Raw genomic sequence first — 15,861 nt, 5'->3', positions numbered from 1 at the left:
AGGCTCTGAAGGTACACAGCTCTGGTTTCAGTGAGCTCTGAGGCTAACAGCTGTGTCAACTTGGGAAGGTCACTTCCTCTTCTATGAAATGTGGATGATCATAGTACTCACCTTAGAAGGTTGATTTGAAAGCAAATGAGTTCAAACACAATGACATCTGTGCTTGGTGCATATATGGCAGACAACAGTGATTCCTACTATTATAATTATTATAGACTTACCAAGGAGGAGCTTTTCACAAATAATCAATTACCTGAAAATGTTCACAAACAGGAAAAAAAATTCCTTCCAGTAATTCATGTGCAATTGATCTTTCTTCTCTAGGAGGATTGATCTCAACCTGATGTAATGCAAGCACTTTAAAAAGTCTTGTAAAATTTTCCTGATAAATGCAAAACTTTCTGATAAACAAGTTCTCACCTTTTTATTCATTTGTTTATTCAACAAATATTGCATACCAACGGTATGTAAAGCACTTTGCTAGATTTTATAGCATATTAAAAGATAAGTCACCATCTCTACGCAGAGTTACCCGTTTAATGAAAGAGACACTATATTTGCATAAATAACTACATTAAAGAATAGAAGGTGTAAGAGGGATAAGAAAAATTGAGACAGAAGGGAGACAGATTAGTTTGAGATTAAAGAATATCCCCAAAGAAGGTATTATCTGAGATTGGCCTTGAAGGATACTTGTGATTCAGGAACACAGAATGAGAAGGGTGCCACAGACCAAAGAAACAGCCTGAGAGGGGCGAATATGCAGGAAAATGAGGGACTTGCCTGAAAGCACTGGTGGTGTTGAAGAAGGGCTGGGCTCGGGATTGGTCACAGAGGGAGAAGCCCTTGAATGTCCAACATTATGAACAGAGGCTCAAAGACTCCCATTTTCTATTTTTACTTTGAGTTTAATCCTTGTAGCAATAAAACTTCAGTGAAGCTTTATTTACTGATAAAAGTGTCTTTTAAAAAGCCCTCTTATATAATATCCTTTGCATGTTACTCTTATTATAATTAGGAAAAAGCAAAAAAATCTAGTTTTTTCACAGCATGGTTTTGTTTTTTTTCATTCTAAGCAGCTCACCTGGTGTTGTGTTGGAAAAAAACAGCTTTTATGTATTATTTATATTCCATATGCCAGTCATCAGTGGCATATCAATCTGAGGTTTGTAGTGTTAGCCACAAAACACTCCCTAAGTGAATACCTAGACTGCTGTAAGGGGAGCCGGTCAGGAAGCATCTGCAGAGAAAAGCAGGCAACATGTATAAACAGAGTTAATTCAGGAATGAGAGCTGAATGGCTGGGCGAGTCTGTTTGTTTGAGTTGACAGCCTCTCCCTAACTCTTCCATTAAACACCCAACTAACCTTCAATTGCCCTCTTAGAAATTAATCGCAGTGTAATTTAGAGCATTTCAAAATCATCAAGCAGAAAGAGATCCTGCCCTGGGAGAGGGTCTTTTGTTCAATGCTAGGAGACTAACTCCAACTACAAAATTCTATAAATGCCCTAAAGAGGGAGGTAGGATAGATTTACAAATTGCTAACTCTATTAGGATGTATAGACAATAATAGATCTATAACAAGCTGGCACACAGCTTTAAAAATATAAGTTCCTGTGAATCTTCTGAGAACTCAGAATGCCAGAACATTGGCAGAAATAATTTTTCTAATGATGTAAGCCATCATCTGTCAGGGAAAGAATTTCAGGGTCTTTCGAAAGCTACTTTATATATAAGATCCATTCAGCAATAAAGCTTATGTTCATGTTTTCTCTGATTTTCCTCCTGTTGTAAATTCATTTTATAAGAACTCCTTTTACCAGTCCCTCTACCCCATTTCTCAAAGTGTCCTCAGACTACCTGTATCACCTAAAGATTCCGAGTCCTCCTCTGATCTAGTAAATGAGACTTTTTTATAGAGAGGGTCCTAGAATTTTACGAAGAAGAATCCTTTTTATTATTGTGATCACCAAGGTTACTTCTTATATTATTTTTTCAGCTCCTATCTTCCCAGACAACCTAATCATTCAAAGATAAAACTGATGTTTGATTTAGATGTTCATAGCAAGCACCTTGACAGATTGATGATGTCACCCAGAGTCAAAAACTTAATGCAATGCCTTCACTAAGTTACAAATGGCCAGGAATCAATTGTGGTTGAACTTATTCAGAGGGTAATTACAAACCAAACTTCTTTAAATATCCTACTGCTATGTACTTTTCTTCCTTCTAAAATGTATCATTGCTCTCCCTGTTCCACTTTGTTTGTCTCTTTTTTTTTTTTTTTTTTTTGACTCCCCCGCCTCCATACTGAGTGGTAGAGCTGGCTGTGGGTGACAAAAGAGAAATGATTATAATAAAGTCACCCTTTTGAAAACATGTCTTCCAAATGAGTTTCATTTCTGGCATATAAACTCCACACCACCTCAGTCCATTTAGGCTTTCTTTATTTAAGTACCAATCAGAACATATTTTGGATACTAGCAATTTATTTTCTAAATGCTATCTTTGATCTTAAGTTTAAGTCTATTACCAAGTCTATATCTTTACGAGTTTTATACATTAGGCCAATAAATTATTTGATAACTTATTACTATGTGTTCTGTGAAAGAAATTGAAGTAAAATTTACATCACATTTATCAATCACACATGGTGGCAGTGTGATTGAGTAGGAAGAGGCAGACCCTACAGATAGAAGAGTTGGGTTTCAGTCCCAGCTTATTGGTATCTGCATGATGCCAGGGAAATTCACAAATGCCTCTGAGTCACAGGTTTCTCTTCTAATAGAAATGAAAATACTTATTTCACAGATTTTCCATAAGAGTTTAAGAAGATAACAAATAATGTGCTTCCTGATGAAGCATTTATGAATTCCTGAGCATGCTAAGGAAGTTATAAAAATGCTCCTTAATCCTTGAAACAGCTTTCCCTGTATTTGTATGTACATGTTTTAGTAATGACAGCTGGTTCTTCTTCTCATTCCTTGAGGATTTAGGATATTTTTTGTGCACATTTGGTTTATCTGTCCAACATGAACTGCAGTACCTTACCCACATTGAGATGACACTATTTCTACCAAGCGAGTACCAGGGGATACTGCAAGCCAAATGCTAGGTGTGATAGACCACAGCATCACAGTACTGTGGCAGTTGATGAAAACTGTGCATATGGACCAAAAGCAGTGGCTCTGCTTCTCCTACCTTTGTGACCTAAACTGAGTAACAAATTTGACCTAATACTGCAACACCACCTAATTCTTTTTTCCTCCCTGATTTACCCTGGAGTCCACAATCGACAACAATTTTAAAGTCTCTGGCTCTCTCCCAAATCCGTAGTGCCTCCTCCTTATACCTTACAAGCAAAGACCTGAAGAGTTAAGATCTATAATGCCAGGATGGAGGCTAGAGAACCATCAGCAATTAACTACCAAAACTTACCCAGCATTTTATATGTGTTTAAGCTTCATAGCCTTATTAGTAACAGATCAATATCTTTGTTTTACAGGTTAGAAAACTGAGGCTCAAATTGATTCAAGCTTTGCCAAGCTTGCCAATTTGTGAGCAGTAGCATAGGCTTATATCCAGCACTGAGACAGGGTTCTCTCTGTCACCACTCAAAGCCTCCCTGAATATCCCATCTCTGCTCTGTATCTCTCTGCTACTCCTTCTATGGTTTTAGCAAGATGTCTTCTACTCCAGAGACCTACCATAGCATAGTAGAATTATTGGGGTAGATTTTTTAAAAAATATTAGTGTCTAGATCCCCTCTAGACCAATCAAAATCAAAATTCTTGAAGAGTGCCTCTGGCATCCATAATTTTTTTAATTCAGTAAATGATTCTGTTGCACTGTGAAAGCTGAGAACCACCAATTTAAATCATGATATCAGTCCTGTGAAAAAATTTCTATTGCTTTAACATTTAATCAAGGACATATTCTTATTATAAAAGACAATATTAACACACAGTTTCTCTCTTGTTGTATAACAGGTGGATGAGATATTTATAAATTCTGCCTTGAAGAAGCACTATATCAAGAACCAAGTAGTCAGACTGACGTATGTATATTTGGGCAAAGATGGAATCACAAGACTGGAAGGAAAAGGAACACAGGAGACAGGGACCCTCATGTATTATGTGTTTCTATGGACTAGGCTTTTGACTAGAATTTTTCATAAACATTATCTTTAAAGAAGTCTTGAAATATAGGGCTGACCACCATTTTGTCAACAAAAAGACTAAGATTCAGGGAGGGTAAGCAATGTGTTCAAACTTCCCCAACTGACAGTTTCCCAAGTGACAGAACCAGGACTCAAACCCCATCAACTTATTTTAAGGCCTGGAACCTACCAGAACTCATGGCCTTGGGAAAACCCAGCAGCTTGTCATTGCATGCACCAAACTGTATTCTTTTGACAACTATGTCATTTCAAACATGTTAAGTAAGCAAACTTGGCTACAAAATGGGATCACAAATTTTACCTGTAATGAAGCCTAATGACATGAGGCATGCCTAAATGAAAAGATATTCCTGTTGTAGTAAATTTTCTTTTTGTTGTGGTGGAGGGAGAAAGACTCATATCAGTTGCAGTGTTGCTCAGAAGTTTCAAATGTGCTATTTTGAAAATTACACAGCAGAACATATACATCATATATACACAAATCCATGAGCCTGTATGACTCATATTTCTTAAAGATAAAGAAAAATAATATATTCAGAGTTTGATTTATTTAAAGAAAATAATAATCACTTTCTTAGCAATAGAATAATAATGCTTTGTTGGCAGAGGTACTCCAAGTAATTTGTCTTTACTAAGAAGTGACAGGACCAGGACTCAAACCCCATCAACTGAGGCATGCCTCATGTCATTAGGATTTTATAATGAATTGGGTAATTGCTACAATACTTAGGAGATAAAAAGCACGTAAATGCTAGAACTTTCTGGATTTCATGTTTTCTGTTTTCAAATTCTGATTTGCTATATTATTGTAGCAACATTATCATACTCGTATGAACTCCTTGGGATGGTAGCCATCATCACTATGTAACACTTGGTAAAAATGTTAATTCCTCAGATTTAAGAAGTAAAATTACTCAGTCACCTTTTTGACAATTTGACATAAAATTCGAGTTATTTAGATCTTTATATTCCAGAGCTTAAATGAACGAAAATACATAAATTGTCTCAGAATTGAAATAATTTCTTCCTTTTATCCGAAAGTTTCAGGAAGATGGGCCTCTAGTGTTTTTTACAACTTTAAAAAAAATAGGAGAGATAACAGATCAATATGTATTAGTTTCAGGTTTTTTTTAAAACTGTAGTTGGTTTTCCTGTTTTAAAAGTATTTAAAAGTTCAGCCAAAAGATTCAGGAAGATGGCCCTCTAGTGTTTTTTACACCTTTTTATTTTTTTGCACAAAAAAAAGTATAGGAGAGATAACAGATTAATATGTATTAGTTTCAGTTGTTGTTGTTGTTGTTTTAAATCTGTAGTTGGTTTTCCTATTTTAAGAGTATTTAAAGGTTCAGTTCCTCAGGTAACAGAACTTGAACCCATTTATATGATAAAAGTTGAATAAACTGGGCATGTTTAATTTGGAGAAGACTCAGGGACCACAATATTGTTGTCTTCAAATATTTGGGGTAGAAGAGGAAATTATTTTATGCATGTTCCAACTGGTATACCTAAGTCTTATGGAAGGGGAGATAAAGGGAGACATATTTTAACTCAAAATGGCGAACTCTTAAAAACAGAGCTGACCAAAGAGAAATAAGGTTCTTTAGAAAATTAAACTTACTATCTTTTTAATTACTGCACTGTCATTAGAGGGTCAACTGTCATGGACCCTGTAGATGTGATTCAAGAGCTAGAAGAGGGAACATATGAAATGACCATGGGTCAGAATAACATGAGAGGATCAGCACTTGACACTGTCAGCAACTGAGGCATCATTCAGGGGAGGAAGATACAGCAAAGACTGAAGGACAATTGCAGATGTATTCCTTAAAAATGTACCTTTCTTTTGTGTGTCATAGTCCAGAGGAAGATGGTGTGAAAGCAGATATCATTATGGTGTTCCAGTTTCCTTCTACTGAGCAAAGAGCAGTAAAAGAGAATAAAATCCAAAGCATCTTAAACCAGAAGATAAGGAATTTAAGAGCCTTGCCAATAAATGTCTCATCAGTTCATGTTAACGGTAAGGATGTCCCCTTCTATGAGATATGAAGTACTCTATTAGGTCCATGTTTTGACTAATCTCAAACTTATTTGTCATTATTTCCATTCCAGATAATAACTAAAATTCAGCTTAAAAAATTCAAGTTAAAGAAGTGACATTTCAAGGTTTATTAGTCTCTGATGTAAGCATGTCTGAGGTTAGTCATCCAGTGGTTTTCCCAACAGTAATTGATTGGCACTCATCCAAAAATAAAGGCAAACATTTACAACTAACAGAGGGTTAATCTCATCCAGCCACTGCCTCCATGACTAAGCAAGTGAAAATACTAAGGCTTTAGCAATAATTGTTTTTCTGGGTGGGAGCTTCCTAAAACATAAATTCATTTGTTGCCTTATTTTATTGATAGTTTCTATATATGGTGATAGAAAAGTTTTGTTAGCTTTTTTTCCTATGGACATTTAGGAAAATGGTAAGCCAACTTTGAAACTGTTAGAGTCATTTTACTATTAATGCTTTAAAAATCACAGTCTACAAAAACATCACTGAAACTATGTACTTATTGTTCCACTTTTCTTTTTTTTTTTTTCTTTGTTCACCCTTAGCTCATTATACCATTATCATGTCTCTAAATTAAGAAGAAAGAACCTTTATCCAAGTCTATCCCTATGGCCTTTACCTGAAGTAACTAATTTCTTTTTATATTCCAGTGAAGTACGCAAGTTCACCTTTATAGAAGTGAAATTCATGCAAAAAGAGTTGAGGAATTCAGTAATTACAAGGAGCTAAGATTCAAATTTAGAAATCTGATTTCTTTAAAGGCTCCAATTAAAAAAGGTTTCTATAGTCAAACGTATCTTAAAAATTCTATGATATTCATTTCTTGGAAATTCATCCTTATAGTATCATATTAAAAATTCTGAGGCATCCAGCTAGAGAGAAACTTGTTTACCCTCATACACTAAGCTGTTTTCACAGCATCTTCTTCCAACAGACAAGTACAGATTTCCCCTTCAAATTTCAATGGATGCCAGACCTAAGAGAGTTACAGAAAAGAGTTGGGGCAAGCGATTTTTATCAGACACGAAACAGAAGACTCTGCCCTGGCAAAGGTCTAGCTGTCTCTTCAAGAGGAAACCAGATCAGGAAGTGAAAATGTGAGGTAATGGAATGGGCAGATGTTTGCTGATGGGACGAATCAGCTACTTAGAGAATAAAGCTGAGGACCTCTCCCAGCCAGGAGGGAGGAACCAGACAAGTGCTTAATCCATCTTCTTTGTTAGATAGGGAAGCAAATGAATAGAAGTTGTGAAACAATGGACATTCCGATAACTTACATGATGTGTTCTGTGTAATTTCCAATAAATGTTAATTCGTCAGGAATGTAAAAGCCCGAGCTATCTGAAACCAGACGTAAAGCATAAATTGTTCATTGGCCACCTGACCCTTTTGTTTTTTATAGGCTCACCTTCTGAACTTAGCTTATTTTAATAATTGTACTAAATTAAATGTCAAGATATACTAATGGAGAACCTGATTTGAGAGTTACCTGAGGCCGGGTGCAGTGGCTCATGCCTGTAATCCCAGCACTTTGGGAGGTCAGGGTGGGCAGATCACCTGAGGTCAGGAGTTCAAGACCAGCCTGACCAATATGGTGAAGCCCCATCTTTACTAAAAATACAAAAGAATTAGTCAGGCATGGTGGCAGGCGCCTGTAATTTCATCTACTTGGGAGCAAGACAAAGAGGAAGTTTACTGAGCAAAAGAACAGCTCACAGGATACCCACAGTGGGCAGCTCCTCTTCGTAGCTAGGGTGTCCCAACAAGTGTTCAGTTCCTAGCAGACAGGAAGCCCTGGAGTTAGAAGCTCCTCTCTGCAGGCAGGTTGTCCCACTGTGTTCAGCCTTCAGCAGAGAGTAGGCGCTACAGTGGTCTAGCTCCTCTATGCAAGCAGGTAGTCCCATGGTCTCTTAGTCACCTCTCCATCTGCAGGGGCCCAGCTCCACCTTCAGCTCCTCTCTGCCCACTCCCGACCGTGCCTGACCAGTGGGCAACTCGGCCCAGCCCTGTTGTGGCAGTTCCCAGGGTGGCAGGCACTGGGGGACTCCCAGAGATGGGCTCTGGGGACTGTTTACCTCCCCCACCCCGTGCCCTCCCTGCAGCGGCTATGGGCGAGAATGGCAACGTGGGTTAGGGTCTTGGAGCAGGTGAGGCTCTGAGCCTGGGAGCAGGTTCTGCCTGGTCACGTGAGGTTGTGGGTAGCACAGTCGGCTGCCTTGGGGATGCCGGGCACAGGGGACCCACCACCATCACTGCTGCTCCTGCAGCCACTCCTGCTACCACTACTCCGGACCGCCTGTAGCTTCCATCACTAGCACTTAAGAAAGGCACATTAAGTGGACAGCTCAGGAGAATTTTTAAGGTAATTCTTACAGGCAAAAACATTGCTTCCTGGGAACACATAACTTAGGGATTTCCCATAAATAGAAAACTCTAGAGATTCAAGATTAAGTCTAGAAATAACCCTGTAGCCCAAGATTTATTTGTAATTTGCTAAATATCTGTATTTTGTTTTGACAAATAACCATGTGGTGTGGGCCCTTCAGGAGACATGGTGACAAAGCAATGCTAAAATCAGCTTCTTCAGATTGCAAATGCCAGGGCTGTAGTAATGCAGCTCAATACCTACATGTCAAATGACTTTGTTTCATTTTTCATCTTGATACTCGTAGTCTATAGAGCCCTGAATATTAACTAGCTTTCCCCCAACTCAGAACCCTGTTAGGAGATGGTCGCTTTCAAAACTAAAGTGTTAGTGTTTATTTCCATGTTTATACCTGGAAGGTAAAAATCTTTGGTCAGAATTAGAAACCTTTAACAACTACTTACTTGTGTATTTACAGTTTGTTTCCAGGTATAATCATTCTCCCTAAAAATTTGATTATAAAGTTGGTGGAAAGTTTCATGAAAATTGGGATGATCCTGGTATCATTCCTGGAAATTGATAACTTGCATCCTGCTCAGACAAAGCTGACAAAGTTTTAACTTAAGAATTCTAACATTATGCTATTTTCCAATTTATTGCATTAGTAAGGACAAAATATATAGTTTTATTAAAAATGATATAAATTTACTGCCTTAAACTACATTTGACAGAAAACCGAGTTCCTTCCATAGAGTAAGCACTAAGAGCAATCGATGGTCCTGAGGAATTGATTCTTTACCATACAATGAGTTGGGATGCCTTTAACGGTATTCTTGAATTGAATATTTTCAAAAACTCCCACTTTGTAGTCTTTATCATCACTAGTTTCTCCAGTGGAATTTATAGAAAGTTAGTAGAATGAAACATTCTCATTTTGCATATTGGAGAACACAATGCTGAGAATGTGTCTGAGAAACATGGCACTGGTAGGAAAAAGTAAAACAGTTAATTATCTGCTCAGTAAGCTAAGTCATTTTAACTTGAAAATCATCACAATTTTCATGAAACCTTCCACCAACTTTATTTTTCTCCAGCTTTAGTAATATATAATTGACAAATAAAAATAAAAATATGTATACAAGTTTAAATATTTGTTTCCCTAGTCAAATTCCTCACTTTTTTGGAAGTTGACAGAATTTAATCTTGGATTATGTCCAATAACTAGCTTTTACCAATATTCAGTAGCTTTTGGATAAGAATACATAATAGTTCCAGCCTGGGCAATAGAGCAAGACTCCTGTTCTCTCTCCCCCTTTCTGTTTCTCTTTCTTTCTTTCCAAAAAAAAGAATACATACTTTATTCTTTAAAAAAGCAATTTTATTATTTAGGAACTGTGTTTAGAAAGCATTTAAAATATTATTTATGTGAGAATTTTCAAAGTTTTTCATACTAAACCTTTTAACCAAAAAAAGGTTTATGTGGGGCCGGGCGCAGTGGCTCAAGCCTGTAATCCCAGCACTTTGGGAGGCCGAGGCAGGTGGATCATGAGGTCAAGAGATCGAGACCATCCTGGTCAACATGGTGAAACCCCGTCTCTACTAATACAAAAAATTAGCTGGGCATGGTGGCACGTACCTGTAATCCCAGCTACTCAGGAGGCTGAAGCAGAAGAATTGCCTGAACCCAGGAGGCGGAGGTTGCGGTGAGCCGAGATTGCACCATTGTACTCCAGCCTGGGTAACGAGCGAAACTCCGTCTCAAAAAAAAAAAAAAAAAAGGTTTATGTGAAGTTCAAAGTAAATAAAAGATATCAAAGCAGATCTGTTCTGGCTGAGGCTGTTTGAGACCTGTAAAACAATCTACTTTCAATATGATTTGGCTGTGTCCCCACCCAAATCTCATCTCGAATTGTAGCTCCCATAATTCCCACATGTTGTGGGAGGGACCTGGTGGGAGATAATTGAATCATGGGTGTGTTTCCTCCCATACTGTTCTCTTGGTAGTCAGTAAGTCTCATGAGATCTGATGGTTTATTAAGAGGCTTCCCCTTTCACTTGGCTCTCATTCTCTCTCTTGCCTGCCACCATGTAAGATGTACCTTTGCCTTCCTCCATGATTGTGAGGCCTCCCCAGCCACATGGAACTCTGAGTCCATTAAACTTCTTTTTCCTTATAAATTACCTGGTCTCAGGTATGTCTTTATCAGGTATGTCTTTATCAGTTTGTTTGAAAACAAATACAACTTGTTTCCTCTCTTCCATTTACCCATCTTCTGAAGTGGAATGCAAAGAAGCTTTACCCTGAACTGTTGGAAAACCATAGTTCTCTATTAATACAAACTATTTGTAGGCTTAAATCATCCACTATTTGTGCCTTACTCACCTGTTGCTTGCAATAGTATACACCTAATTTGAGGTTGCCTATAAGTCTCTACAAAAAATGGTACACAGATGTTGGTATATCAGAAAGTCATTCTCCTAATTGATCTATGTGTTCAACTTTCTAGAATCCACATATGGTCAGTATCCTCTGATTATTCCTGATCATTGAGACCAATCAGGAAAGTATTAAATTATCATTCTTTGTTTTGTTTTGTTTTTCAGCAATGAGCTCATCAGCAGGGGAGTCAACTGTCCAAGCAAGTAAGTTGAGTTAGCTGATATAAACAAGTTCAATTTCCACATCAGAAAGGACATCTTCAAATATTTGCTCATACTTGCCCATCTGTGCTCCAAATTTTCTTTGAGTCATAATAACTGTTTGTACAATGGATGTAAATATTTTTTTCTAACTCTGGGACTAATCTTTTAGTCATGTTCAAGAAAAAAATTTCTGTGATAACCTTCTAGGGCAATTTGAAGAAAGTATATATTTCTGATTGGGAATACTGGACTTGTTTTTCTAATTTTTTAAAATGCCATAAAATGTACTTTCTGCTACAAAATATAATAATGAGAAAGTAATTCATGGGGAGGAGATAAAACCCATTGTTTGTGATTGATAAATTATCTAGGAAATATACTGAGGTCAGAAGTTCAAGACCAGCCTGACCAACATGGTGAAACCCCATCTCTACTAAAAATACAAAAATTACCCAGGCATGGTGGTGGGCACCTGTAATCCCAGCTACAGGTGGGCTCCTATAATCTAAGGAGGCTGAGGCACAAAATCACTTGAACCCAGGAGGTGGAGGTTGCAGTGAGCCAAGATCACACCACCATATTCCCTCCTGGGCAACAGAGCGAGACTCTGTCTCAAAATAAAAAAAAAATAAAAAAATAAAAAGATGCTTAATATATTTATCTTCATAGCTAACAGTGGCTTCATTAAATCACTTCAAATCACTGTGGCCTATGTTTCAAAAGATTTTACAAAAGCTGTGACGAATTTGAGCAGTGACGTTCATGCATTCGCCTCTGTGTCTTGCAAACACCCTAAGCATTATTATTGATGTATTTATTCATTCAAAAAATATCTTTTAACATCTACAAAGTGACAGAAATTAGATCAGGAGTTGGTGATACTACTATGAATAAAACATGATCCCTGCCCTAAAATTAGAGCTCCAAAATAGAGAAAGACATAAATCAATTGGGAACTATCAAAACAGTGTGATAAATGCTAGACAGAGGAAGTGCACAGTGCTATGAGAGTCAATTGAAGAGTTAGCTAACCTGGTCTCACAGAGTAAGAAAGTGAACCCTGAAATGAGAGAGAGGAGGCCATGAATCCAGTGACAGGTGGGGTGAATGTCCTTGGCAGGAGGAGTAATGTACAAAAATGTCTTCAGACAAGTGAGAATGGGGTCATTTCTTGTAATTACAAGATGTTTCTTATAACTTAATGATCTCATCTTTTTCAGGTTGTGGTAAACGAGTTGCTCCATTAAAAGTCAACAGAATAGCATCTGGAGACATTGCACCCAAGGCAGCCTGGCCTTGGCAAGCTTCTCTTCAGTATGATAACATCCATCAGTGTGGGGCCACCTTGATTAGTAATACATGGCTTGTCACTGCAGCACACTGCTTCCAGAAGTAAGTAATTGACCTTAAGTTAGAACTCATTTCTGCTAAAAAGCCCTGAGATTTGTCACATTCTTGGTAACAATTAATGTCCCAAATATTACTAAAGTAAAATAAGGAAAAGTTATTTCAGGATCTTTTCTAAAATAATGCTACACTTGCATACTTAATCAGAAAGTTTGATGGGAATAAAGGAAGTAACAGTCATTATTCTAGTATTCATCAATCAGTTCCCCAAAGTTTTTAATAAGGAAACTGTAAGGAATCAGAACTATTTTGTGACAATCTAACACAAAATATTCACTAATAACATATAACATTAATCTTTTGTCAAGCAATACTCTCCACTTAATACTACTGTCTGTTTCTGCCAAACACTTGGGCCAGTCTCATGCTGATCATAAATAATCAAACTAATTCCAAAGTAAAATGGAAATTTTCAGTAAGTACAGGAAGTTGGTAACGTGATGGTGGAGAGCCACAGATCAAATTTAAAGCATTGACATCTGAAGATCTGTGGGATTAGAACAGTTTACAACTGAAATGAGAAATTGCTAGCATGATAAAGACAGGCACTTCAAAAGAGATTCCTGGGAATATCAAAGGATTCAGAGAGGCCCTTGGGCTACTCAATATGGCCTTCGTATAATAAGACAAAAGCTTAAGTGAAGAATAGCAAGTTGTGCTCTCATAAATTGCTTTCAAATGCATATATTTTATTAAATACATGATAAAATGACTTTTTAAATAACTTAATTTTACTTTTCAAGATTATAACCAGTTATTTTTATTACATTTAAAATTATAGAATTTTTTCTAAGTAAATTAACTGTATTACCTTTCTTCTTCATTACCAATTATTATGTTGATAACAAAGACTTCTTGAGTATTTCTGTATAATAGGTGGCAGCACGATTTAGTGGGAAAAATATGTCCCAGGCAGGTGGAGAGCTGGATCAAATGTCTGTGACTCTGGGCAAGTTATTTAACCTTAGTGTATTACCAAATAGATAGACTAGGTCTTCTCACATTCTTTTTGGCCTATAAAATTCTAACTTTGGTTACCATAATAAACTTCATCTGCCTAAGAGTATAAATCTTTATAGATACTCTTAATATTCTAAAGAATATACATATTAAGAATCTAGGCCGGGCATGGTGGCTCATCCCTGTAATCCTAGCATTTTTGGAGACCAAGGCAAGAGGACCATTTGAGCCCAGGAGTTCAAGACCAGCCAGGGCAAGATAGTGAAACCCCATTCCACATGGTGGTGCATGCCTGTCATCCCAGCTACTTTAGAGGCTCAGGCAGGAGAATCCCTTAAACCCCGGAGTTTGAGGCTACTGCAAACTATAATTGTAGCACTATACTCCAGCCTGGGTGACAAGGCAAGACCCCATCTGTAAAAAAATAATATATTTTTAAAAAAATAATGTACATAAATTGTTAGTGTTTGAAAGATGTGAGAGTTCAATAAGATATATTAGAAAGCCAGAAATCCCATATGCTGGTGTCTGGGTTTTCAAAGTAATGGGGAACTTACTTTGCCAAAGTTAGCTATTTTTGTGGTGGATAGTTTTATTTTTACATATCTTCACAGCACTGAACACTGAATCTGCACTCTATTAACATCCACCATTAATATTTGTTTTTTTAATCTGGAACAACAGCAACCAAGTTCATTTCTTCACTCATATAACAGTTATTATTTAGTTTCCTTTTTCAAACCAAATATGAAATGAGAGAGAATCTTCAAACCATAAGTGAAAACAAATATCATTACTGTGTGCCTTAGTTTGCTAAGGATAATGACCTCTAGCTCTATCCATGTTCCTGCAAAGGACATGATCTTGTTCTTTTTTTGGCTGCATAGTATTCCATGGTGTACATATACCACATTTTCTTTATCTAATCTATCACTGATGGACATTTAGGTTGATTCCATGTCTTTGCTATTGTGAAAAATGCTAGAAGGAGAGGATCAGAAAAAAATAACTAATGAGTACTAGGCTTAATACCTGGGTGATGAAATAATATGTGCAACAAAACCCCATAACACAAGTTTACCTGTGTAACAAACCTGCACATGTACCCCTGAACTTAAAAATTCATATACATATGTGTATATATATATGTGTGTGTGTTTATATCTATATATATAAAACTTCATTTCACAGCACCAACTTCCAGATGCCCTACCATATTGGTTCTTATTCTCTCAACATTCTAGACTTTGTCAGTGTCTTACTTAAAATATGCTTCCAATAACTAAATACACCAAGACAGATGTGTGACTAGTGTCAGACATGACAAAGTAAAGCAAGAAGACTTCTGAAAAATACAAGTAATATAAATTGGTGGGAGACAGTGTTCTATAAAGGAAGAGCAGAGGGAGAGGCAGGCAGACACATGATGTGAATCAAATAGTTTAACCTATCGAGATTTTATTTTCCTTAAGTAAAAACACTGTCTTCACTAGATGATCTTTCATTGCTACTAAATGATTTTTCTGATTTCTGCATGTACCCCAATCCACCCATTGTCCAAGCCCACAAGCTAGAAGTCAACCACATTTGATCATCTCTCAAAGGACTATGCAGTCATCTGATAGTCTTTACCACATCCATTCTTGACCTTCAACAATCCACTCACCAGAAAGAACCAACATGATTTTTAAAAATGTAAATGAGACTACACCACCCTCTGTCTTAATTATCCAGTGGATTCCTGTATCACTTGAATAAAATTTAAGCACTTTACCATTACCATAAAACATTCCAAAATCTAGTCCCTGTTTACCTCCCCAAGCTCACCCCTAACCATTCTTTCCCTTGTGTTGTGACTGCAGCCCATCTGGCCCAAAACCTTGGGATTTTTGCCTGGAAACTTGTTTCCCTCATCTCCTTACACTGATCCTCATTTACTATGTCTTAGTCCAAATGCATTCTTAAGATAGTCATAATGACCCATTAGCACCTCTCCTGTTACCCTATTTTATTTTGTCCATAGCCTTTATCACTGTTTAAAGTTATTTATCTACTTGTTCGTTGCTTTGATCCTTTTCCTTCTCTGGAATCTTATACTCCTGTGAGCAGGCACCTTATGTCTTGTTCATCACTTTATCCTCAGCAGTTCAGATAAGGCTCAGCACATAGATTCTCAGTAAATATTTGTTGAAGTGATAAATGAATAATATTTTATGTGCACTACAGTTTTAAAATTCAATAGTTTTATA

The 15,861-nt window shown here is 37.0% G+C and overlaps 1 protein-coding gene and 1 long non-coding RNA gene across 3 annotated transcripts in view; one reads left to right on the top strand and one right to left on the bottom strand.

Moving 5' to 3' along the window:
* LOC135269892 (uncharacterized) overlaps positions 1-15,861 on the bottom strand; it is a 323,864-nt gene that overhangs the window by 99,425 nt on the left and 208,578 nt on the right. The window lies entirely within an intron of this gene.
* TMPRSS11A (transmembrane serine protease 11A) overlaps positions 1-15,861 on the top strand; it is a 55,966-nt gene that overhangs the window by 26,647 nt on the left and 13,458 nt on the right. For both annotated transcript variants that reach the window (XM_012473433.2, XM_012473432.2), the window contains 4 exons: positions 3,991-4,058; positions 6,038-6,198; positions 11,207-11,245; positions 12,466-12,637. In XM_012473433.2, coding sequence (XP_012328856.2) covers positions 3,991-4,058; positions 6,038-6,198; positions 11,207-11,245; positions 12,466-12,637 — 440 coding nt within the window. The remainder of the gene's footprint in view (positions 1-3,990; positions 4,059-6,037; positions 6,199-11,206; positions 11,246-12,465; positions 12,638-15,861) is intronic.

This window comes from Aotus nancymaae, unplaced genomic scaffold, assembly GCF_030222135.1.
Source record: "Aotus nancymaae isolate 86718 unplaced genomic scaffold, 86718_ANA_hifiasm-v0.15.2.pri h1tg000006l, whole genome shotgun sequence".
Classification (NCBI taxonomy): domain Eukaryota; kingdom Metazoa; phylum Chordata; class Mammalia; order Primates; family Aotidae; genus Aotus; species Aotus nancymaae.
Note: the sequence above shows the minus strand (reverse complement) of the source record. Positions and strands in the feature narration are given on the sequence as shown.